At 45.7% G+C, this 27,439-nt stretch overlaps 1 protein-coding gene across 2 annotated transcripts in view; it reads right to left on the reverse strand.

Moving 5' to 3' along the window:
* LOC126163413 (short-chain dehydrogenase/reductase family 9C member 7-like) overlaps positions 1-27,439 on the reverse strand; it is a 159,321-nt gene that overhangs the window by 83,845 nt on the left and 48,037 nt on the right. For both annotated transcript variants that reach the window (XM_049920175.1, XM_049920174.1), the window contains exon 3: positions 15,884-16,096. In XM_049920175.1, coding sequence (XP_049776132.1) covers positions 15,884-16,096 — 213 coding nt within the window. The remainder of the gene's footprint in view (positions 1-15,883; positions 16,097-27,439) is intronic.

Below are 27,439 nucleotides of genomic sequence, written 5' to 3' on the forward strand. Positions count from 1 at the left end.
ACATACCTACTTTATTTGCTAAAAACACTTAATCACACATGTGCTTAAAAGAATTCAGAAACAATACGGCTGAAGGCCAAAACACAAATTATTACATTTTCTTTAAGGAATAGACACGGCTGAAGGCCTTAGTTACAAAACAGAAGAACTGAGAGCTTAAGGCCTGGACAACAAGGACTCCAGAAAGGAAATTTTCAAAAGTTTTATACAAAGACCTTTCAAATTTTAATTTAAGTAGGCTGAAGGCCTTATCTTAAAATATTTCACATAAGGTTTGGCTGAAGGCGATATACTGATCATAGAACAACTCAAGGCTTAGGACCTGGATAACAAAATTAAGATAGAAAATTTTCAAATTTTCATATTATGATTTTTTTTCAGACGGCTGAAGGCCATATCTTAAAATGCTTTAAAGTTCGGCTGAAAGCCACATACTGAATATTAAAACAAACTACATCAATACACGGCTGAAGGACTCGCACAGTACTTGAGACTAAAGAAAATCACTATCTCAGACAACAGAACAGTGGTGTTCTGAAGTGTTCCAAGGTTCGGCCTGGGGAGGAAACTCTAACACAGAATAGGTGAGACAGGCAGCCAAAGGTAACACTAAAAATCGGGTGGCAACACGACCAACCAACAATCTAATCAATTCCCTTCCACACGACGAATGGCACGACAACCGAAAATATCAGCGAGAATGAAGATCGCAGCAGAACTACGTCTTGACAATTGGCGTCTAAACACAGTCAAGGCACAATAACCACTCCAAGAAGAAAACAATGAACAACATCAAAGCTGTCAAACTACATGTCATGCCAGACAGCATCAACACGGCGAGGAAAGCACACTGCCGCAAAAGTACGTTAACAAACAGGGCATATAACCGGAATGTTAACGGCCACAGGGCAGAAGATACCACTCGTGCACTTCACCAATAAGTTACAATCATTTCAATAGTTAAACACCATACAGGAAGATGGCTGCAATATTTTGCTGACTACAGCACACCATACGTTGCTGCTTGCGGGGAAGGCCCAGGAAGCAACAACTGGCAATGAACAAAGAGATGTCACAGCAGTTGAGGTTACATAACAGGTTAACTGACTACTCAACTCCAGTATCCAGGTTCGGTGGGCGACGAACTTTGCAGCTCTGGCAGCTACTGCCTCACACCTCCGACCGCGCTTGCACGCCCCCAGTGGCCCTGGCCTGACCACATGCCACAGAGACTTCCTCGCTGCTCTGTCGCAACCATCTACATCTGCATCTACATTTATACTCCGCAAGCCACCCAACGGTGTGTGGCAGAGGGCACTTTACGTGCCACTATCATTACCTCCCTTTCCTGTTCCAGTCGCGTATGGTTCGCGGGAAGAACGACTGTCTGAAAGCCTCCGTGCGCGCTCTAATCTCTCTAATTTTACATTCGTGATCTCCTCGGGAGGTATAAGTAACGGGAAGCAATATATTCGATACCTCATCCAGAAATGCACCCTCTCGAAACCTGGCGAGCAAGCTACACCGCGATGCAGAGCGCCTCTCTTGCAGAGTCTGCCACTTGAGTTTGCTAACCATCTCCGTAACGCTATCACGCTTACCAAATAACCCTGTGACGAAAAACGCCGCTCTTCTTTGGATCTTCTCTATCTCCTACGTCAACCCGATCTGGTACGGATCCCACACTGATGAGCAATACTCAAGTATAGGTCGAACGAGTGTTTTGTAAGCCACCTCCTTTGTTGATGGACTACATTTTTTAAGGACTCTCCCAATGAATCTCAACCTGGTACCCGCCTTACCAACAATTAATTTTATATGATGATTCCACTTCAAATCGTTAAGCACGCATACTCCCAGATATTTTACAGAAGTAACTGCTACCAGTGTTTGTTCCGCTATCATATAATCATACAATAAAGGATCCTTCTTTCTATGTATTCGCAATACATTACATTTGTCTATGTTAAGGGTCAGTTGCCACTCCCTGCACCAAGTGCCTATCCGCTGCAGATCTTCCTGCATTTCGCTACAATTTTCTAATGCTGCAACTTCTCTGTATACTACAGCATCATCCGCGAAAAGCCGCATGGAACTTCCGACACTATCTACTAGGTCATTTATATACACTCCTGGAAATGGAAAAAAGAACACATTGACACCGGTGTGTCAGACCCACCATACTTGCTCCGGACACTGCGAGAGGGCTGTACAAGCAATGATCACACGCACGGCACAGCGGACACACCAGGAACCGCGGTGTTGGCCGTCGAATGGCGCTAGCTGCGCAGCATTTGTGCACCGCCGCCGTCAGTGTCAGCCAGTTTGCCGTGGCATACGGAGCTCCATCGCAGTCTTTAACACTGGTAGCATGCCGCGACAGCGTGGACGTGAACCGTATGTGCAGTTGACGGACTTTGAGCGAGGGCGTATAGTGGGCATGCGGGAGGCCGGGTGGACGTACCGCCGAATTGCTCAACACGTGGGGCGTGAGGTCTCCACAGTACATCGATGTTGTCGCCAGTGGTCGGCGGAAGGTGCACGTGCCCGTCGACCTGGGACCGGACCGCAGCGACGCACGGATGCACGCCAAGACCGTAGGATCCTACGCAGTGCCGTAGGGGACCGCACCGCCACTTCCCAGCAAATTAGGGACACTGTTGCTCCTGGGGTATCGGCGAGGACCATTCGCAACCGTCTCCATGAAGCTGGGCTACGGTCCCGCACACCGTTAGGTCGTCTTCCGCTCACGCCCCAACATTGTGCAGCCCGCCTCCAGTGGTGTCGCGACAGGCGTGAATGGAGGGACGAATGGAGACGTGTCGTCTTCAGCGATGAGAGTCGCTTCCGCCTTGGTGCCAATGATGGTCGTATGCATGTTTGGCGCCGTGCAGGTGAACGCCACAATCAGGACTGCATACGACCGAGGCACACAGGGCCAACACCCACATCATGGTGTGGGGAGCGATCTCCTACACTGGCCGTACACCACTGGTGATCGTCGAGGGGACACTGAATAGTGCACGGTACATCCAAACCGTCATCGAACCCATCGTTCTACCATTTCTAGACCGGCAAGGGAACTTGCTGTTCCAACAGGACAATGCATGTCCGCATGTATCCCGTGCCACCCAACGTGCTCTAGAAGGTGTAAGTCAACTACCCTGGCCAGCAAGATCTCCGGATCTGTCCCCCATTGAGCATGTTTGGGACTGGATGAAGCGTCGTCTCACGCGGTCTCACGCGCACGAACGCTGGTCCAACTGAGGCGCCAGGTGGAAATGGCATGGCAAGCCGTTCCACAGGACTACATCCAGCATCTCTACGATCGTCTCCATGGGAGAATAGCAGCCTGCATTGCTGCGAAAGGTGGATATACACTGTACTAGTGCCGACATTGTGCATGCTCTGTTGCCTGTGTCTATGTGCCTGTGGTTCTGTCAGTGTGATCATGTGATGTATCTGACCCCAGGAATGTGTCAATAAAGTTTCCCCTTCCTGGGACAATGAATTCACGGTGTTCTTATTTCAATTTCCAGGAGTGTATATTGTGAAAAGCAATGGTCCCATAACACTCCCCTGTGACACGCCAGAGGTTACTTTAACGTCTGTAGACGTCTCTCCGTTGATAACAACATGCTGTGTTCTGTTTGATAAAAATTCTTCAATCCAGCCACACAGCTGGTCTGATATTCCGTAGGCTCTTACTTTGTTTATCAGGCGACAGTGCGGAACTGTATCGAACGCCTTCCGGAAGTCAAGAAAAATAGCATCTACCTGGGAGCCTGTATCTAATATTTTCTGGGTCTCATGAACAAATAAAGCGAGTTGGGTCTCACACGATCGCTGTTTCCGGAATCCATGTTGATTCCTACATAGTAGATTCTGGGTTTCCAAAAACGACATGATACTCGAGCAAAAAACATGGTCTAAAATTCTACAACAGATCGACGTCAGAGATATAGGTCTATAGTTTTGCGCATCTGCTCGACGACCCTTCTTGAAGACTGGGACTACCTGTGCTCTTTTCCAATCATTTGGAACCTTCCGTTCGTCTAGAGACTTTCGGTACACGGCTGTTAGAAGGGGGTCAAGTTCTTTCGCGTACTCTATATAGAATCGAATTGGTATCCCGTCAGGTCCAGTGGACTTTCCTCCGTTGAGTGATTCCAGTTGCTTTTCTATTCCTTGGACACTTATTTCGATGTCAGCCATTTTTTCGTTTGTGCGAGGATTTAGAGAAGGAACTGCAGTGCTGTGAAACAGCTTTGGAAAAAGGTGTTTAGTATTTCAGCTTTACGCTTGTCATCCTCTGTTTCAATGCCATCATCATCCCGGAGTGTCTGGACATGCTGTTTCGAGCCACTTACTGATTTAACGTAAGACCAGAACTTCCTAGGATTTTCTGTCAAGTCGGTACCTAGTATTTTACTTTCGAACTTTTACTACTTCACTGAACGCTTCACGCATAGCCCTCCTTACGCTAACTTTGACATCGTTTAGCTTCTGTTTGTCTGAGAGGTTTTGGCTGCGTTTAAACTTGGAGTGAAGCTCTCTTTGCTTTCGCAGTAGTTTCCTAACTTTGTTGTTGTACCACGGTGGGTTTTTCCCGTCCCTCACAGTTTTACTCGGCACGTACCTGTCTAAAACGCATTTTACGATTGCCTTGAACTTTTTCCATAAACACTCATCATTGTCAGTGTCGGAACAGAAATTTTCGTTTTGATCTGTTAGGTAGTCTAAAATCTGCCTTCTATTACTCTTGCTAAACAGATAAACCTTCCTCCCTTTTTTTATATTCCTATTAACTTCCATATTCAGGGATGCTGCAACGGCCTTATGATCACTGATTCCCTGTTCTGCACTTACAGAGTCGAAAAGTTCGGGTCTGTTTGTTATCAGTAGGTCGAAGATGTTATCTCCACGAGTCGGTTCTCTGTTTAATTGCTCGAGGTAATTTTCGGATAGTGCACTCAGTATAATGTCACTCGATGCTCTGTCCCTACCACCCGTCCTAAACATCTGAGTGTCCCAGTCTATATCTGGTAAATTGAAATCTGCACCTAAGACTATAACATGCTGAGAAAATTTATGTGAAATGTATTCCAAATTTTCTCTCAGTTGTTCTGCCACTAATGCTGCTGAGTCGGGGGGTCGGTAAAAGGAGCCAATTATTAACCTAGCTCGGTTGTTGAATGTAACCAACCGACTCCTACTCCAGTACGCAGACAGCAGTCATAACTCCTCAGTGGAAATCACAGAAGCTAAACACATTTCCACGTAAATGAACTCCGACAATCTTACAACCAATAACTGTGGAACAACAAGGCGAAATCACAAGTCGACACACAGAGTTTACATAAGCGGTCGGCGACCAAATATACGTTGTCCGATGAGACGACCGACCGAACGACCAACCAAGGTCGTCCCTACTCAAATTATGTGTTTCGGCAACGTTCGGGCGAGTCTTGGCCGTCTTGAGCCCACAGCAGCTGCAACCCGCCTCAACTCGATGTCCGTTCGGAACTCAGAGACACGGCGACCTGGGCACACTGGCTCAGACCCAAACATGCAGAGGTAACTCTTGCCCAACATCTCTGCACGAGGAAGGAACCGACCCTCGTCCGGCAAGATGACCAACTGACAAGGCCCACAAATGGTCAAGAGACCAAATACATGTTGCCCAATGAGACGACCAACCGAACAACCAACCAGCGGTAGTTCCTGCACCTGTCTCCTTCCGTCGGAGACTGTTAGAGCTTTGGTATTTGCTTCTTTGTTAGTTTTTATTTCAAGCCATGCTTACAGATTCATACAGAGTTCTGGAAATATTATTCTGCCTCATCCTAATACTATTGGAAACATCTGTGAAAATATTGATGTTGATCCTAACAGTCCAAACTTTCTAGCTAACATTAGGGAGAAAGTATCAAACCTGACTCATCGTGATTGTTTTGTGACACTCATGTTAGATGAAATACACATTAAGCCAGCCATGGACTACAAAGGAGGAAATTTAGGTGGTATGACACATGATACCACTACTCTTGCAACAACTGCTAATGTGTTTATGGTGCAAGCTGTAATTTCATCATTTAAAGATGTTGTTCACATCTTGCCTGTAAATGAAATGACTGCTGACCAGATGCTAAATGTAATAAAAAAAGTATTGATTGGGTTGGAAGACTTAGGTTTAAAGGTTATTTGTTCTAACAATAACTCAATTAATAGAAAAGCTATTAGTAATTTTGCAAACCATCACAACTTAGTATTGCTTAGCGACACCCTTCAGATCATTCCAGACCCTTGTTTTATGTTATAGACCCAGTACACATTTATAAATGTATCAGAAATAACTAAGTGAATTTGAAAGATGAACTTCTGACATTTTGCTTCCCCAGCATTAAAAACACATCTGTGAGACTGCAAGCTTCATTTTCTGCAATTAGTTCCATATTTGACATTGAAACGAACAAGTTATTGAAATTTTGGTATGGTTTAAGTATGAAAGCTCTGTGGCCCTCTTCATTAGAAAATCAAAAAGCAAAACTTGTTTGTCAAATTTTCAGTGACAACATCAAGTGTAGTTTACTGGTATTGGGGCCTACAAATAACGTTAAAAATTATGAAGGTACTGAAGAATTTATTAAAATAAGAAGCAAATGGCGGAAAATTGTGAATTTTAGGTCCTCTTTGAAAGGCCTTAGACTGCAAAAGGCTCTAACAAGCTACAAGGATGGCGAGAGGTGTAAATTCCTAGAAAATTCTCTAAATTGGTTAGACAACTGGAGCTCCATGAATTTGTCAAGTGGTAAGCTCAGTAAAGAAACACCCTCAGAACTCAAGCATGCAACATATGCATTACTAGAACTGAGAATGTATTGTCTGTCAGAACTTAAAATGTTATACTTGCTGCCTGGAAAATTTCAGACTGATGCCTTGGAAGCCTGGTTTGCATTTTATAAACAGCTATCTGGATCCTAGTACCATGTGTGAATGAGGCAAATATTTGATTCAGAGAAAAAGCTATGATTATCAACTTTGCTAGAGCTTTCTTTACAAAGTGATTCAGCAAAGAAGATTGTAATTAGACCTCTACAAAGCTGTAATCAGTCTGAATGTCTTGATGTTACCTGTCACATCTCAGCATCAGGAATTTGTAAATTAAGTGTTATTCAATGTGATTTGGAACTTATCAGTCCAGAATTACCAGTTCTTACATTCATTGCTGGATACGGTTGCTACAGCACAATAAAGAAGTTTAAGTGTGGTAACTGTGCTCAGTTTTTAACAATAGATAAGTAGCTGGTGTGTGGTGTTGAGCACTAACTAATTAAAGATCTTGATAGAGATGGCTTGCAATAGCCACAGAAAATCCCATTGCTGATACTAATGTATTCTTTTTGTTTTATTCAAAAACTGTTATCAGCTGAACATTGTCGTTCCTTTCTCAGGCTTAAAAATCAATGGCAAACAGCATGTAAATTAATTCTTTATTGTGTCATGACCAATGATGATTTTTCGGTAGATGTCTGTGACAAACATCCAACACAGGAAGTGCGTAAATCTGTTGTTAGGACAGTTGTTAATATTTTGCTTAATAACTATTGTAAAATTAAAAATGACAAGGTGCATAGGTCATTAAACAAAAGGAAACTGAAAACTGTGGTGGAAGGACATACTTTAAACAAAGAAATTAAAAAGAAATGTACATAATTTTCATTAGTGGTTATCCACTTTTGTTAACTTCACTAAGCAAGTTTTCAGTACTAACTAACATGTAAACTCTCCCAATACAGATTTGCTTCTTCAGCTCCGATATTACAAAACTTCCACCATTTTCAATATAGAGAGAATATACCTTGTGTCTACTATGTTACTGTAATTAGTATTACTTAGTGGAATGTAGGATGGCGAATGAGCTGTTAGGTGTTAAGAGGGAGGACTGATAAATGTATCTTGTCATAACTGTTTGTCATGTTCCTCCTATTACATATTCTCAATGTGTTAGAAAAATATTGCTGGCACTTGTTATTTCCATACCTGTGACTCATGTCTCTGATGTAAGATATCATTTTAGATACTATGTTATTTCAAATACTTAGTGTGGGTGCAGGATGGTGTGAGTGTGCAGTTAGGTGGTACGAGAAGGTGGAGATAAGCATCGTTAATCATAATTGCTTCCCTTGTTCCTCCTATCATTTTTAATGTGTTTTGAAAATATTTGGTTTCTGATATCCAACAGGTCATTTAAGAGTTTTCTAATTTCTATTGTTTTTTGAGTGCTGCTTTCCTTAAGAATGGAGTGTGTGCTATTGCTGACACATTTTATCCAATTACTTTGACTCTTATCCTTGATGTGAGTTGATGTGGTTTTAGATAGTATGCAAATGTCAAGTAGTGTGGGCGTGGGGTGGTGTAAGTGAGTTGTTAGGTGGTAAGAGGAAAGGCAGATAAGTGCACCTAGTCATAATTGAGTCTCTTACTCTATTGTTTTCACTGTGGAATATTTGGTTTCTGATATTCACAAGGTTATTTATAAGATGTCTGTTTTCTATTATTTTCATTTGCATTTTGCTTTGTGGATGGATGAGTTGTGTGCTTTTGCTCACACTTGTTATTCCCATACCTTTGACTCTTGTCCGTGATGTGAAGTGTTACAATGGTAGTTAGTTTCATGTTCCATGGATCATTTTACGTGATAAACCATGATGATTTGGAATGAGTGATTTTAATTTCACATTGCAAATGAATTTGTACATGTGGCTACATGCTGAAGATTTTTAAGTGTAATTTGCCATGCAAATGTGAAATGAGCTGTTCCATACTTGTGATCTGAGATGTTGTTTGCTTTTCTGTGAAATATTCTGCTGGTCATATGCACCACTTTTCATTTTGATACTTGAACTAGTAAATTCCTAGATTCCTATTTGTTTAATATGTACTTTTTCTTAGTTCTGGTGTCTTTTTGTGCTGCATTGTGTGTCTTCCGAATATGTTACTTACTATGTACTCACACTCATATTTAGATGGGTCTTTTTCTGATATATTGCATACCTTGTTAATTAAAAAGTAAAGTTGTTTCATCCCTCCAACACTCTGCTTGTAGTTTTCCACTGAAAGCAGCACACTCTTGTTTTACATTCAGGATGCAATGATAGCAACTTTACTGTCTCTAAGATGGCTCTCATTCATGTTGCTCATTATCTGCACATCATTCTTTGCCACATTGCCATTTTGTAGATAGATATGCAAATGTGTTGTACTTTGAATAATTAGTACAATCTGTCCTTACATGAACTATTAAGAGGCCGTGGCATCAGTCGTTATGTCTATGAAACGAACATAGTAAATGAAAACAAGGTTACATTCATGAAGACTGCTACTTTGTAACTCTGTGCAATGTTTCCGTAAGTGTAATGGAGAATGAATGCTTTCATTGTTAGAGCAATGCTGGGGTATTTCATGCAATTCATAGATACTTCTGTATGTTTTGGTTGTGCTCATAGGTTTAGTGAGCGTTATCAGTAATCATTTTTCCATTTTTATTGTTTACAATTTACTTCAAACCATATATTTGAAATATGTGATGGATGTATATTATTATTTGTTGAACATCGTTTAGGTGTGCAAGCTGTATATTCTACCATTTTGTTTGTGTCAATAAAACTGTGTCAGTGTAAATCAAAACTTTGGTGCAATTGAAGGGGTCGCTGTAAGAAAATGCTAGCCATCTATCAAGGATGAAACTGAAATTTATCTGTTGTTTCCCAACACAAAGCGTTGTGGTATGTAGTAGTTTCATGTGTACTGTCAGAATGCACTGCCTACTCTGTTAATGTCCTTGTCTTTAAAATTAACGAAACATGTGACATACAATAACTCAAAATATGCAGTAGTTAACTTGCACTTTCTTCCGCCATCTGCTTCAGTGTGTATGTTATTTTACACCTGTCATGCCTTAGAAGAAAAAGAAAATGCTGTAAGTCTCAGTAATGTGATTTCTTACAGCTCGACAGCTTTTAGTGCCGGAATTTTTCAGCATCTAAAATTGTGTTAAGCGCAAAAAATTTTCATGATACTATATCTGACGCAGCTGAAAACAGTAAATGCTTCCCCATTTTTCCCCGAGATAACAAATCTCCTCGCAGTAATTTCATTTGTAATCAAGTTCGACCGTCTTAACGTCTTTTACTGTCTTATATGTATCCGTTTCTAAAACGGTGTTAGCACAACGATTTGCCGAAAGGCGGGGTTGACGCTAAGTGCCTCGCCCGAATTGTGTGACGTCATAGTTGAATTGTGAAGGCTTGTCGTTTAGGTGGCGTTGGTGTTGTCCCACATCCACAGTCGCTGTGTGTACAGTCACATACACTGCAGTATGGCTCTCAGAAGACGCCTACCGATTCTCTGCGGTGGAGGGCCATAGGGAGAATGGAAGCAGGACATTCGCAAACTGGTGCGGTCCGATGGCTAAATGTGGATCTTTCTATTGTTGCTCGGAAGTGGTGACAGTTTATAGAGACCGAAACTTTGTCCCAGACCAGGGCAGGGCCGACGACGTGTGACATCAGAAACCTGTACTTGGTTGTATGGGCACTACGGTACCGCCTAAGAACTGGACGGCAATTGACATCTTACCTAGCAGCATGCCCTGGACGTGTTATATCGAGGCAAACGGTAGAGTGCCCTGGTGTATGTGTTCCTCTAACGTGTCTTCAGAAAAGGGAACCTTTACGATGGAGCCGACAACATACCACCTAGGTGTTAGAACAGTGGGCCAGTGTTCTTTTCGCAGCTGAGTCTCTATTTTGTCTGAAAAGTGATTCTCGACGGATTCGCATCTGGAGGGAGCGTGGAACACGACTTCGGGGCCCAGACATTGAGGAAAGAGACCAATATCGAGGATGATCCCTAACGGTGTGGGCAGAGATTATGTTGACCTTTCGAACACGTCAGCATGAAATTGTGTGGGTGAATCGGCAAGGTTTAACTGCTGTCAGGCATCGTGACGAGATCATGGGACCTCATGTGCGGTTGTTGCGAATTGCTGTGGGCGCAGACATGACCCAGGGAACCACTACAACGTACACTTCTAAATAATGGTGTATTTGCACAAAACATGCAACAGTGTCCATACATTTTAATGTGAGGCGGACATGTTACACCGTCAACAAAAAGAGGTGCTTTAGAAATCATATAAATTTTACAGTGTGGTAGTATACGTTGTAGTGATTCACTATGCCAAGTACCACCAAATTTGTGCAAACAAAGCTCACAAATGTGCCAAATATATTCATTAAATGCAATTTCATAAAACTGAACACAAATTTTAAATCCACTTTGCCAAAATGAACAACGGCCGAAATTCGATATTGTCAGTAAACACATTGTTTGCCATGGAATTCGTTCATCTAGTTTAATTTTTCCGACAGCGTGAATTGCGTCACAAACTATTTCCTTAATCATTGGAACATTGACACTGTTGGTATATAAACAACATTCTGGTAACTGATACGCTCTTAACACTGACTTCATTCTGTCAATTCTAAAATTACATACAATATCTTCTTCTATGAGATGTGGCACACCAAGTTCAAATGCATCAATAGCATTATCTTGTCGACCACAGAAGACACCACGTGCGAGTTTATACAAAGACTCCATTATTGAAAAGTGTAATTACTGTAGCTGATTCTTGGTTGAACAGCGTAGAGCTTCCACTAGAAGCGCACGACATTATGTGAAAACGAGAATTTGACGTCCCTTATATACTTCATATTTTATGTTGTTGCTAGGGCACATCCTTATCTGCCACTGCATAACACTCACATTTCAAAATTTCTGCACGTGCCAACCTTTTGCTGGCGTGGATGCTTGCCCAGATAATGTCCTAACCGGACTATTATCTCAGCGGGACAGTGACGCCGCCATGCTGACCTCAGTTGACCCCGGTCAACGACCTTGGATGTCGAAACATGAAACATGGCACTGCGTGCAGTTTCGTTTCATGACACCCAAGGCACGCCATATTTATAGGGTTTCTAGGCCCAACATAACCGGTACCTGGTAACGTTAATCCTTTATTTTTCACTCTTTCAATTAATTTCGTTGTCCTGTATGCTACTCCAGCACCTGCTAAAGCTGTTACACCAGCAGCGCCAGCTATTTGTGCAGTTGATAACAACGATAATGCTGGACCTCATAGAACACAGGCGGTTGAACTTTTCTTGTAAATGGAAGAAACAGAACACATGCTGCTCGCTCTCCCTGTTTGAATCCCGTAGAGTATGCCTGGCATGCACTAGGTAGCACCACGTCAGCATCCACCTACAGGTCTCCACGACTTGCGAGCAGCTGTGTAGGAAGATGTGTGTTCTTGCCTCAACATGAGATTGATGTCATTATTCACAGCATGCCTCATTGTCGTCATGCCAGAGGTGCTCACACCCCATACTGAGTACATTCAACAGTTGTCGGAATGTGCGTGCAAATCCGTGAAGTTAGAAACAACTAAGAACATTTTTGTCTACAGTTATGAGTGTTGCAGTTGTTTACGTTCTGTATCCTTTACATTGTTTCTACTTTATTATCACGTGTTTATTCTGTTTTGTGGCAAAATAAAATCAACCTTGCAAATTTCCGGATGTTGGTTTAGTTTTGGACACCAGTTTATTTCGGGATGGCCTTTTTTAGCTGGCCTGTATAGTGTCCTCACTGCGTCACAAGCTTGCAACGCTGGCCGTTGTGGCCGAGCGGTTCAAGGCGCTTCCGTCTGGAACCGTGCGACAGCTACGGTCGCCTCTGGCATGGATGTGTGTGATGTCCTTAGCTTAGTCAGGTTTAAGTACCGTATTTACTCGAATCTAAGCCGCACCTGAAAAATGAGACTCGAAAGCAAGGGGAAAAAAAATTTCCCGAATCTAAGGCGCACCTGAAATTTCAGACTCGAAATTCAAGGGTAGAGAAAAGTTTTAGACTGCACCTCCAAATCGGAACAAAGTTGGTCCATAGTAACATGAGACACAATTTAGGTCGAATAGATGAAGATACAGCTACAGTAGTTTGGTTCGAGTCGTAAGCTTAACATTTAAGCTTTACCAAGTAGCCATTGGCATGTGTCAGGCGCTCAGTCCATATTTATACGGGTACCCTTCGTTTTTCACATGTTTTGTCTGGTTTGAATCAATTGCTTATTTTGCCGTAATCTGATCAGTGGCGTTCTCTTTGTTATACTAAACTGAAAATGCCTTATTGTACTGTGTTATGCATTGTTTGTCACATTCTGATAATGAGTGTTTTCGAGCTGTCGCCGCTCGAGGCATGGCTTGCTTTTGTGCGCGCTACCGCCACTTATAATAAAAAGAAGAGAGGAATTGTCTCATAAGCGAAACAATGACAAGTGACTGTTATTTGTTGTTACTTACACTGCTGCTGTCTTTGATAATGATGAACAAGAACCAAATAATAGACTGCATATGATAGATGTTCTGAACGAGAGTTTAGCGAAAATTTTTCTCCGTTTGAAAATCCTTGCAGACTCTTCTTTATTACATTAGAGTCGTCTTAGATTTAAAAATCTAGTCAGTAGCCGTGCTTCATTTCTGACTGTATCACTATTTATCAAAAGAATAACACGAATATAAACGTGACATGATACGTATATTCTTCCGCGCTTGCTGTTGTCTCACTCTAGTTTCGTAGTTTATTATGCAGACAGGATTTAAATGAGATAGCAGCAAACACGAAAGAATACATGGCATAATGTTTACATTCTTCTACCATTTCTTTTAATTTATTTACTGGCGCAGAGGTTTTGGTGCCAGTATTTATCTTTGAGTCTGCACAAACATGCCTGTGTAGCGCTACATATATTCGACGGCAGAAGTTATTTGTGGCCGCACCTACCAACATTCTTCCGAACTTCCGTTTACTCTGCACTCGATTCTAAGCCGCAGGCGGTTTTTTGGATTACAAAAAGCGGAAAAAAGTGCCGCTTAGATTCGATTCTAAGGGACTGATGACCTGAGATGTTCGAATCCCATAGCGGTCAGAGCCATTTGAACCATATTTGTGTCTGCAACGCCACCAGTCGGCGCTGGGGAGTGGTCATAGTTCAAATGGCTCTGAGCACTATGGGAATTAACACCTGAGGTCATCAGTCCCACAGAACTTAGAACTACTTAAACCTAACTAACCTAAGGACATCACACGCATCCATGCACGAGGCAGGATTCGAACCTGCGACTATAGCGGTCGCGCGATTCCAGACTGAAGCACCTAGAACCGCCCGGCCACACCGGCCGGCGATCATGGTAATATTCGGCCCATCAGTGTACAAGTTCGAGAAAGGAACTACACTCCTGGAAATTGAAATAAGAACACCGTGAATTCATTGTCCCAGGAAGGGGAAACTTTATTGACACATTCCTGGGGTCAGATACATCACATGATCACACTGACAAAACCACAGGCACATAGACACAGGCAACAGAGCATGCACAATGTCGGCACTAGTACAGTGTATATCCACCATTCGCAGCAATGCAGGCTGCTATTCTCCCATGGAGACGATCGTAGAGATGCTGGATGTAGTCCTGTGGAACGGCTTGCCATGCCATTTCCACATGGCGCCTCAGTTGGACCAGCGTTCGTGCTGGACGTGCAGACCGCGTGAGACGACGCTTCATCCAGTCCCAAACATGCTCAATGGGGGACAGATCCGGTGATCTTGCTGGCCAGGGTAGTTGACTTACACCTTCTAGAGCACGTTGGGTGGCACGGGATACATGCGGACGTGCATTGTCCTGTTGGAACAGCAAGTTCCCTTGCCGGTCTAGGAATGGTAGAACGATGGGTTCGATGACGGTTTGGATGTACCGTGCACTATTCAGTGTCCCCTCGACGATCACCAGTGGTGTACGGCCAGTGTAGGAGATCGCTCCCCACACCATGATGCCGAGTTTTGGCCCTGTGTGCCTCGGTCATATGCAGTCCTGATTGTGGCGCTCACCTGCACGGCGCCAAACACGCATACGACCATCATTGGCACCAAGGCAGAAGCGACTCTCATCACTGAAGACGACACGTCTCCATTCGTCCCTCCATTCACGCCTGTCGCGACACCACTGGAGGCGGGCTGCACGATGTTGGGGCGTGAGCGGAAGACGGCCTAACAGTGTGCGGGACCGTAGCCCAGCTTCATGGAGACGGTTGCGAATGGTCCTCGCCGATACCCCAGGAGCAACAGTGTCCCTAATTTGCTGGGAAGTGGCGGTGCGGTCCCCTACGGCACTGCGTAGGATCCTACGGTCTTGGCGTGCATCCGTGCGTCGCTGCGGTCCGGTCCCAGGTCGACGGGCAAGTGCACCTTCCGCCGACCACTGGCGACAACATCGATGTACTGTGGAGACCTCACGCCCCACGTGTTGAGCAATTCGGCAGTACGTCCACCCGGCCTCCCGCATGCCCACTATACGCCCTCGCTCAAAGTCCGTCAACTGCACATACGGTTCACGTCCACGCTGTCGCGGCATGCTACCAGTGTTAAAGACTGCGATAGAGCTCCGTATGCCACGGCAAACTGGCTGATACTGACGGCGGCGGTGCACAAATGCTGTGCAGCTAGCGCCATTCGACGGCCAACACCGCGGTTCCTGGTGTGTCCGCTGTGCCGTGCGTGTGGTCATTGCTTGTACAGCCCTCTCGCAGTGTCCGGAGCAAGTATGGTGGGTCTGACACACCGGTGTCAATGTGTTCTTTTTTCCATTTCCAGGAGTGTATTAATCCATTTTCACATTCTACAGTTTGTCGAACAAGCTTGACTGCGCTCCGCGTGCTCCACGTAGAGAACCTGGTGTTGAAGGCGGCAGCAGAGGCGTACCTCGTCCGTCCAGGCTGTCGCGGATGCTGGAGACGGCGTCGCGCACCTGCTGCTCCGAGGTGACGTCCAGTGGCACGACGCGCAGCCTGGAGGAGCACTCCTGGACCAGCCGCTGGGCTCCAGGGCCCTCCGGGAAGAGGCAGCCCGCCACCACGGGCACACCCAGCGAGTCCAGCCGGCGCGCCAGGGCCTCGCCGAAGCCAGAGTCGCAGCCTGGAAAACGTGGCCACCGTCTCTCATCTAATTCCAGCCTTCGTCTACTTACCCAGATGACGTTTTTGGTGAGCGTCCGTGCTGCAACAATTAAATAACGAGACTTTGCCTAGAAATGTAAGTAATTGTGAACAAAGGTACTACAGGGAAGTCCACCTGTTGCATTTTATTTAACAGAGATTTACAATCCCCCTGCAGGGTGCGGGCTGACAGTGGCCAGCTTCTACATTGGCATCTGTACTCCGCAAACCACCTTGGAGTGTTGTGGCGTGTGGTGGAGGGTACTTTTTGTACCACTGTCACTCTTCCTCCCGTTCCCCCCTCCTTTCCTTCTCCAATAGGCTATAGTCTGCGAGAAAAATGTTTACTGGTAATCTTCTGTGTGAGCTCCAGTCTCTCTAATTTTACATTCTTGGTCTTTTCGGCAGACATTTGTAGGAGGAACCAATACAGTTTGGTTGACTCTTTCATGAATTTACGCTTTAGAAATTTTAAGACGCAGTCCCCGCTGGCATTATGCGAAAACAATGTGGTGCGTGATATAACGACAAGACACACAAGAGCCCTGCATTTGTGGTGTACGTTGAAAAATAGTTGAAGTGACTTAACTGATTCACACTGGGGCGACAGCGACACGGACAACGACTCTTGTCTACATCGTATCGCCGGCGCAACAGGTAATGCTGGTTGCTCCACGCAACTACGTCATACGGTACAAATTTCGAGTCATTAGAAGTGCCTTGAAAAAAATTTTTTTTACATCAACGAAGCAAAGCTACATCCTTCTCTTTAATCCCTGTTGATCCGTCATGGACCGGGGACATCAGTTGGTTAAGTAATTGTCAATATTGATGATATTCTCCAACAGTCGTGTAACTAAGATGTTATTTTATTTTATTTTCACGACAACCACCTTCGGCATTCCACTATGCCACCTTCATGCCCCATAAGCATCTCTCAAAATACACTACTGGCCATTAAAATTGCTACACCAAGAAGTGACGATGATAAACGGGTATTCATTGGACAAATATATTATACTACAAGTGACATGTGATTACATTTTCATAAAGTTTGGGTGCATAGATCCTGAGAATTCAGTACCCAGAACAACCACCTCTGGGCGTAATAAAGGCCTTGATACGCCTGGGCATTGAGTCAAACAGAGCTTGGATGGCGTCTACAGGTACAGCTGCCCATGAAACTTCCACACGATACCACAGTTCATCAAGAGTAGTGACTGGCGTATTGTGACGAGCCAGTTGCTCGGCCACCATTGGCCAGACGTTTTCAATTGGTGAGAGATCTGGAAAATGTGCTGGCCAGGGGAGCAGTCGAACATTATCTGTATCCAGAAAAGCCCGTACAGGACCTGCAACATGCGGTCGTGCATTATCCCTCTGATATGTAGGGTTTCGCAAAGATCGAATGAAGGGTAGAACCACGGGTCGTAACACATCTGAAATGTAACGACTACTGTTCAAAGTCTCCGTCAATGCGAACAAGAGGTGACCGAGACGTGTAACCAATGGCAACCCATACCGTCACGCCAGCTGATACGCCAGTGTGGCGATGACGAATACACGCTTCCAATGTGCGTTCACCTCGATGTCGCCAAACACAAATGCTACTATCACGATGATGTAAGCAGAACCTGGATGCATCCGAAAAAATGACGTTTTGCCATTCGTGCACCCAGGTTCTTCGTTGAGTACACCATCGCAGGCGCTCCTGTCTGTGATGCAGCGTCAAGGGTAAGCAGGCACGGTCTCCGTGCTGATAGTCCATGCTGTTGCAAACGTCGTCGAACTGTTCGTGCAGATGCTTGTTGTCTTGCAAATGTTCCCAGCTGTTGACTCAGGGATCGAGACGTGGCTGCACGATCCGTTACAGCCATGCGGATGTCTGTCATCTCGACTGCTAGTGATACGAGGCCGTTGGGATCCAGCACGGCGTTCCGTATTACCCTCCTGAACCCACCGATTGCATATTGTGCTAACAGTCATTGGATCTCGACCAACGCGAGCAGCAATGTCGCGATACGATAAACTGCAACCACGATAGGCTACAATTCGACCTTTATCAAAGTCAGAAACGTGATGGTACGCATTTCTCCTCCTTACACGAGGCATCACAACAAAGTTTCACCAGGCAACGCCGGTCAACTGCTGTTTGTGTATGAGAAATCGGTTGGAAACTTTCTTCATGTCAGCACGTTGTAGCTGTCGCCACTGGCGCCAACCTTGTGTGAATGCAATGCTCTGAGAAGCTAATCATTTGCATATCACAGCATCTTCTTCCTGTCGGTTAAATTTCGGGTCTGTAGCACGTTATTTTCGTGGTGTAGCAATTTTAATGGCCAGTAGTGTAAACTATAAAGCCATACAGTGCTAAATATCCATCGGTTTCGTGAATTCAAGCAATCAAGTCTTCGAGTGGAGCACTTGTGAAACGGTTTGAATTCACGAAACCCTGGGATATATGGCACTGTATGGCATTATTATTTATTTTGTGAGATGCATATGGGTCCTGAAGATGGCATAGTGGAATCCTGAAACTGGTTGTCGTCAAAATAAAATAAAACATTTTAGTTACACGGCTCTTGAAGAGTTTCATTAATATTGACTATTGCTTCTCTTTAGTTCCTCATTAAAGCTTTCACTTTTTTCGTGAAAACTTAAACCCACGGTTTTTATACACTCCTGGAAATTGAAATAAGAACACCGTGAATTCATTGTCCCAGGAAGGGGAAAGTTTATTGACACATTCCTGGGGTCAGATACATCACATGATCACACTGACAGAACCACAGGCACATAGACACAGGCAACAGAGCATGCACAATGTCGGCACTAGTACAGTGTATATCCACCTTTCGCAGCAATGCAGGCTGCTATTCTCCCATGGAGACGATCGTAGAGATGCTGGATGTAGTCCTGTGGAACGGCTTGCCATGCCATTTCCACCTGGCGCCTCAGTTGGACCAGCGTTCGTGCTGGACGTGCAGACCGCGTGAGACGACGCTTCATCCAGTCCCAAACATGCTCAATGGGGGACAGATCCGGAGATCTTGCTGGCCAGGGTAGTTGACTTACACCTTCTAGAGCACGTTGGGTGGCACGGGATACATGCGGACGTGCATTGTCCTGTTGGAACAGAAAGTTCGCTTGCCGGTCTAGGAATGGTAGAACGATGGGTTCGATGACGGTTTGGATGTACTGTGCACTATTCAGTGTCCCCTCGACGATCACCAGTGGTGTACGGCCAGTGTAGGAGATCGCTCCCCACACCATGATGCCGGGTGTGGGCCCTGTGTGCCTCGGTCGTATGCAGTCCTGATTGTGGCGTTCACCTGCACGGCGCCAAACACGCATACGACCATCATTGGCACCAAGGCAGAAGCGACTCTCATCGCTGAAGACGACACGTCTCCATTCGTCCCTCCATTCACGCCTGTCGCGACACCACTGGAGGCGGGCTGCACGATGTTGGGGCGTGAGCGGAAGACGGCCTAACGGTGTGCGGGACCGTAGCCCAGCTTCATGGAGACGGTTGCGAATGGTCCTCGCCGATACCCCAGGAGCAACAGTGTCCCTAATTTGCTGGGAAGTGGCGGTGCGGTCCCCTACGGCACTGCGTAGGATCCTACGGTCTTGGCGTGCATCCGTGCGTCGCTGCGGTCCGGTCCCAGGTCGACGGGCACGTGCACCTTCCGCCGACCACTGGCGACAACATCGATGTACTGTGGAGACCTCACGCCCCACGTGTTGAGCAATTCGGCGGTACGTCCACCCGGCCTCCCGCATGCCCACTATACGCCCTCGCTCAAAGTCCGTCAACTGCACATACGGTTCACGTCCACGCTGTCGCGGCATGCTACCAGTGTTAAAGACTGCGATGGAGCTCCGTATGCCACGGCAAACTGGCTGACACTGACGGCGGCGGTGCACAAATGCTGCGCAGCTAGCGCCATTCGACGGCCAACACCGCGGTTCCTGGTGTGTCCGCTGTGCCGTGCGTGTGATCATTGCTTGTACAGCCCTCTCGCAGTGTCCGGAGCAAGTATGGTGGGTCTGACACACCGGTGTCAATGTGTTCTTTTTTCCATTTCCAGGAGTGTATCTGCGTGTGTTCTGTTCTATGGAGTCTTTCTCATTCGCTTCTAAGGAAACAATTCAGTAAAAAAAACCTGTTTTTTTTTCACGACTTGTAGTCCCATACTACATCGTCATAATGGACTGTTTTTCACTTTGCCATTGCCCTTAATTATTACGATATTTCGCATATGAGTAAACGACCGGGCATATTTTGAAAGTTAGCAGTAAAGAATGTCGTCGGCTACCTGTTTAAAGTTTGGTGCGTTTTAGGTCATACATACGAAATATAGCTAACATATGGAATTCGTTCGTAACGGTGGCAGAAGATCCATACCTCTTTTCATTCTCGAGAAAATTTGTGAGGTATATTGGAGGTCGTCCGCGACGACGTTGCCAGCCACACGCTATTAAATGAGGTTCCTGGTATGCGGAGTGGGGAGATGCCTCGTGATTCTCTTGTTGTATGCTGCAGATATAAGCCGAAGCTGGAAATGAAAAGACACCGGGAGTCATCAGCTGATGAAATTTACTCTATTTTTTTCAGTATATGCTCCCTGATTTCAGGAGACTTTCTAATAGGCATAATAGATATTCGAAAGCTAAATTTATGTTACTTCTGAATGTGCAGCTGGACGAAGCCGAGAAGGGCACGTCGGGATTTTCTTTGTCATCGTGGGCTTCTTCAACTTCTTCAAACCTGTTGCCAACCCATAAGCAGAGTTTATCACCCGCTGCTGGCTCATTTCCTTTCAGATACTCCTCAAGTACTAGTTTGCGAAATTGAAAAGCTGTAGAAATACTATCCAAGCTTCATTAATCTGTAATCATTGTTTGCGTATGTATCACAGTGAAGTAAGTAGCGTACTAGGTGGTCTTACAAAAAAATGCATGGTGGCGTTTTTAACGTAATTCAGATATAGATCTGATATAATTAAATTTTCCTTGAGACATCTGAGTCTCATCTTTATCTGCGATAATTATAGAAGCTGAAGAAATGAATTAAAATTTGTGCAATGGCCAGAGCTTGCATCTGGGTCTCGCTGCTTGCTAGGGAGGTGTGCTTGCCATTACATGACTGTGTCAGTATGGGTAACACAGTTGCATGGACTACCCTAGTCCAGTGGCTTGCCTAACGCAATCCTAACTGCCTAAGAAGGGGAAAATAAGCTGAAGACATGAAAAAAGTTTGCATTAGGGAGAGCACTCGACTAGGCTAGTCCCCGCAGTGGTGTAATGCCTAGCACACCTTCCGAGTGAGCAAGGAGAACCAGATTCAAGTCCCGGCTGTGACACAGACCTTAATTCATTTCTTCAGCTTCTACCGCTACTGTAATTAAGATACTTCACTTACGCTGCTGTAATGAGTAGCTTATCAGCAAGAAAAACAGCAAGTCGAAAGTTTATGTTTATCTGATACTATGGGCTCCAAAAAGGTAGAAACTGTCTGGGCTGATTCTGTAGAATTTGCGAATTTGTGTTTGTGTTGACAGGCCTCACGTGACACCACAGCTATCAGAATGAGATTTTCACTCTGCAGTGGAGTGTGCGCTGATATGAAACTTCCTGGCAGATTAAAACTGTGTGCCGGACCCAGACTCGAACTCGGGACCTTTGCCTTTTGCGGGCAAGGGCTCTAGCATCTGAACTGCCCAAGCGCGACTCACGCCCCGTCCTCACAGCTTTACTTTGCCAGTACCTCGTCTCCCACCTTCCAAACTTTAAAGAAGCTCTCCTGCACAGGAGATTCAACCACAGCTATATTTATAGCGTTGTACGGGTGCACCTAGCATCTCCTTCCTTTTTTCAGTTTTTTGACCTTTAAATGATAAGCTACAATAACATCCTCTTCAGAAGACCTCATGATTACAACTGAGGCTGAAACAAAATTGTGATTTTTGCTGTCTTGTTGCTTGTCGTATTTTAGCTGCATTGTGTATTGTATCGCATATAATATCACCCCAGTGGGAACACTGATGTCGCGCTGATGAGCATCGTGCTGTGCAACCTGCATTGCATCGCATATGATATTGCTTCAGTGAGAACTGCACCTAACAGTCTCTTGTAGTGTATGCTACTGGAGTTAGCTGAGCATCTGCGTGACGCTTTCGTGCTCACTAAAGGAATCTGTGACCGTCTTCTTGGCATCTTCTCTGTATCCTCTGTCAAACTTATCTGATACAGACTGACTCGCAATAAGGCATTGTAAAGCTACCACCTTGGTGGACATACTTCACTTTCTGAGGATTCATTTACACTCCTGGAAATGGAAAAAAGAACACATTGACACCGGTGTGTCAGACCCACCATACTTGCTCCGGACACTGCGAGAGGGCTGTACAAGCAATGATCACACGCACGGCACAGCGGACACACCAGGAACCGCGGTGTTGGCCGTCGAATGGCGCTAGCTGCGCAGCATTTGTGCACCGCCGCCGTCAGTGTCAGCCAGTTTGCCGTGGCATACGGAGCTCCATCGCAGTCTTTAACACTGGTAGCATGCCGCGACAGCGTGGACGTGAACCGTATGTGCAGTTGACGGACTTTGAGCGAGGGCGTATAGTGGGCATGCGGGAGGCCGGGTGGACGTACCGCCGAATTGCTCAACACGTGGGGCGTGAGGTCTCCACAGTACATCGATGTTGTCGCCAGTGGTCGGCGGAAGGTGCACGTGCCCGTCGACCTGGGACCGGACCGCAGCGACGCACGGATGCACGCCAAGACCGTAGGATCCTACGCAGTGCCGTAGGGGACCGCACCGCCACTTCCCAGCAAATTAGGGACACTGTTGCTCCTGGGGTATCGGCGAGGACCATTCGCAACCGTCTCCATGAAGCTGGGCTACGGTCCCGCACACCGTTAGGCGGTCTTCCGCTCACGCCCCAACATCGTGCAGCCCGCCTCCAGTGGTGTCGCGACAGGCGTGAATGGAGGGACGAATGGAGACGTGTCGTCTTCAGCGATGAGAGTCGCTTCTGCCTTGGTGCCAATGATGGTCGTATGCGTGTTTGGCGCCGTGCAGGTGAGCGCCACAATCTGGACTGCATACGACCGAGGCACACAGGGCCCACACCCGGCATCATGGTGTGGGGAGCGATCTCCTACACTGGCCGTACACCACTGGTGATCGTCGAGGGGACACTGAATAGTGCACAGTACATCCAAACCGTCATCGAACCCATCGTTCTACCGTTCCTAGACCGGCAAGCGAACTTTCTGTTCCAACAGGACAATGCACGTCCGCATGTATCCCGTGCCACCCAACGTGCTCTAGAAGGTGTAAGTCAACTACCCTGGCCAGCAAGATCTCCGGATCTGTCCCCCATTGAGCATGTTTGACTGGATGAAGCGTCGTCTCACGCAGTCTGCACGTCCAGCACGAACGCTGGTCCAACTGAGGCGCCAGGTGGAAATGGCATGGCAAGCCGTTCCACAGGACTACATCCAGCATCTCTACGATCGTCTCCATGGGAGAATAGCAGCCTGCATTGCTGCGAAAGGTGGATATACACTGTACTAGTGCCGACATTGTGCATGCTCTGTTGCCTGTGTCTATGTGCCTGTGGTTCTGTCAGTGTGATCATGTGATGTATCTGACCCCAGGAATGTGTCAATAAAGTTTCCCCTTCCTGGGACAATGAAATCACGGTGTTCTTATTTCAATTTCCAGGAGTGTAATATATGTAGCACCTGCCTACCTGCGATGAGTTTTGTGTCGTTATTTCACCTTAATTCGATCTCTACACATTTGTTGTTGTTGTGGTCTTCAGTCCTGAGACTGGTTTGATGCAGCTTTCCATGCTACTCTATCCTGTGCAAGTTTCTTCACTTCCCAGTACCTACATACAGCCTTCTGAATCTGCTTAGTGCATTCATCTCTTGGTCTCCCTCTACGATGTTTACCCTCCATGCTGCCCTCCAATACTAAACTGGTGATCCCTTGATGCCTCAGAACATGTCCTACCAACCGATCCCTTCTTCTAGTCAAGTTGTGCCACAAGTTTCTCTTCTCCCCAATTCTGTTCAATACCTCCTCATTAGTTATGTGATCTATCCATCTAATCCTGTGTGTGGCGGAGGGTACCTTGAGTACCTCTATCGGTTTTCCCTTTTATTCCAGTCTCGTATTGTTCGTGGAAAGAAAGATTATCGGTATGCTTCTGTGTGGGCTCTAATCTCTCTGATTTTATCCTCGAGTTCTCTTCGCGAGATATACGTAGGAGGGACCAATATACTGCTTGACTCCTCGGTGAAGGTATGTTCTCGAAACTTCAACAAAAGCCCGTACCGAGATACTGAGCGTCTGTCTTGCAGAGTCTTCCACTGGAGTTTATCTATCATCTCCGTAACGCTTTCGTGGTTACTAAATGATCCTGTAACGAAGCGCGCTGCTCTCCGTTGGATCTTTTCTATCTCTTCTATCAACCCTATCGGGTAGGGATTCCATACCGGTGAGCAGAACTCAAGCAGTGGGCGAACACGTGTACTGTAACCTGCTTCCTTTGTGTTCGGACTGCATTTCCTTAGGATTCTTCCAATAATCTCAGTCTGGCATCTGCTTTACCGACGATTAATTTTATACGGACTTTCCATTTTATATCACTCCTAATGCCTATTCCCAGATAATTTATGGAATTAACTGCTTCCAGTTGGTGACCTGCTATATTGTAGCTAAATGATAAAGGATCTTTCTTTCTATGTATTCGCAGCACATTACACTTGCCTACATTGAGATTCAATTGCCATTCCCTGCACCATGCTTCGATTCGTTACAGATTCTCCTGCATTTCAGTACAATTGTCCATTGTATCAACCTCTCGATATACTACAGCATCATCCGCAAAAAACAGCAGTGAACTTCCGATGTTATCCGCAAGGTCATTTATATATATTGTGAATAGAAACGGTCCTACGACACTCACCTGCGCCACACCTGAAATCACTCTGACTTCGGAAGACTTCTCTCCATTGAGAATGACATGCTGCGTTCTGTTATCTAGGAACTCTTCAATCCAATCACACAATTGGTTTGATAGTCCATATGCTGTTACTTTGTTCATTAAACGACTGTGGGGAACTGTATCAAACGCCTTGTGGAAGTCAAGAAACACGGCATCTACCTGGGAACCCGTGTCTAGTGGACGAATAGCGCGAGCTGGGTTTCACAAGATCGTCTTTTTCCAAACCCATGCTGATTCCTACAGAGTAGCTACTTTTACATCTTAACATTTCTCCCCTCTGAGAATGAAATGTTGTGTCCTTCATACATTCACACAGCTGGTCTAATATTCTGTACGATCCCATTTTGTTCATTAATCAGCAGTTAGGATTTTCTGGGTCTCACGAACAAACAGTAGAGTCCACGAAGGATATGGTGGCCGATGGACAGTGACCAGTTTTCATCGAAAGCGTTGAGCGAGTTCATTCGTTTGTTGGGAATGGGAGGCCGATAAGTGTTTCCCACCTTTCGGCCGATCAGCGATGACAGAATCGAGGGGTACTCCCTGCAGTCCTTCTCCAATGATTTTACAGTAACCATTAGGTAAAAAAAATTCAGTGTATTGACGTCACGGCACTGCTAGTCTTCACCCGCATCGGGCTCTGATGGTACACATGAATCGAAGTGCCCTAATCCCTGCCCCAGATGTTTTTCAGGTTCTCTGTGTCTCTCTGCTTCCACACCTGTTTCTGCTCAGTTGGCACTCCGGCGGTCCTGCCCCTATTCTGACTTGGTGCACATTCAACAGGACTGCCCGCATGTGGAGGCCATATGTTCGGTTCGCCGCAGAACAGACCACAGGATGGTTGTCAGAGGTCACAGTATTTTGACGTCATCAATGTTATCTGAATTTTCTTGCCCCTAGCTCTATCCCCTTCGCCATGCGATCGAGGCCGATTTGCAGCACTGGTGTCGTTTTTTTTCCTATTTCGATGGCAGTGGGGCACCCCTTTGGTGTTAATTCAGAAATCAGGCGGCATCATGCGGTTTTGTGGTGATTTAAAGCAGTTCTGTGGCCAAAGAAGTTGCTGGCGAAGTTATTTGTGGCCAGTATTCTTCAGGCATCGACTTGCGCGATACATATTACTTGCAGATGCCACTGCACGCAGCTTCTCGGAATTTCCTGGTGCTCAGTACCATCTTTGGGCTTTATTGCTTTAGTCACTTTCTTTCTGGATATTCGTCTATGTCAGAAATTTATCAACATACGTGGAGCAGTTGATTCATGAGATCTCCTGTTGCGCAAACTACCTCAGCGACATGTGAGTAATTGGCGCTACACGACAGGAGCATTTACGACATCTACAGGTAGCCCTCCAAGGCAGTTTTTTCTCCAGAAAGGTGCATGTTTGGGACATACCCTCAGCAAAGTGGGTCTCGTCCCTACGGAGGAGCACAGGAAAGGTGGTGTCAACTTGCTGGCCCCAGAAATCTGAATGACTTTCTTTTTGGGCAAGATTTCTTATTATGATGAGTTCATTCCCCGGCTGTGCACATTTGCCGCCCTCTTAACTGGCTTCAGCAAAAGGGCATCATGTTCATCTGGTCTGCTCACAGTCACTGGGCCTTACAGTTTGTTAAGCAGTATAAGCAGTATTTGGCTTCCTTTAAGCTGAGTAAACCATAAACACAGGCCGGCAATATATTTCAGTATGGTACTGGTGCAGTCCTGTTCCAATGGCACTGGGCAGCCCACTGCTTATGTTTCAAATACTCTTTCTGTGGTGAAACATTCGCTCTTGGGAAAGGAGGTGCTGGATATCATTTTCAGTGTGAAAACATTTCACGTTAACTTGTGAGGAGCAAAGTTCTTACTCATCACTGACCACAAGCCCTTGGTTTCTTTATTCAGCCGGCGCTCTACGGTACTGGTTCAGACTGCCAGCTGGTTGTACAAATCGGCTTCCTCCTCACTAATTCTAGTTCATTACCTGTCCACTACCCAGCCCGCAAATTTAGATGCACAGGGCTTCCAGCAGGTTGAGTTTATGGCCTTTGTTTGCTAAGTGAAGTACATGGGACACTGGCTGGTAGTTGTGACCCTCACTCAGTACGTGCTCAGCAAATGCGGAGTCAGAATTCTGCAACCTCCAGCTGCGTTCATGTTCAGCCAGCCTGGTTGCTATGTCTCTGCCTGCCTGACCGATGTAAAATTTGTCACAATCAGTTAACACAATAAAGGTAATATTGTAGAACAAAAGCAAACTGGTGCTCTTGGTTTGCTGTTGAAGTTCACAAGGCCTATATTTC

This window comes from Schistocerca cancellata, chromosome 1, assembly GCF_023864275.1.
Source record: "Schistocerca cancellata isolate TAMUIC-IGC-003103 chromosome 1, iqSchCanc2.1, whole genome shotgun sequence".
Lineage (NCBI taxonomy): Eukaryota > Metazoa > Arthropoda > Insecta > Orthoptera > Acrididae > Schistocerca > Schistocerca cancellata.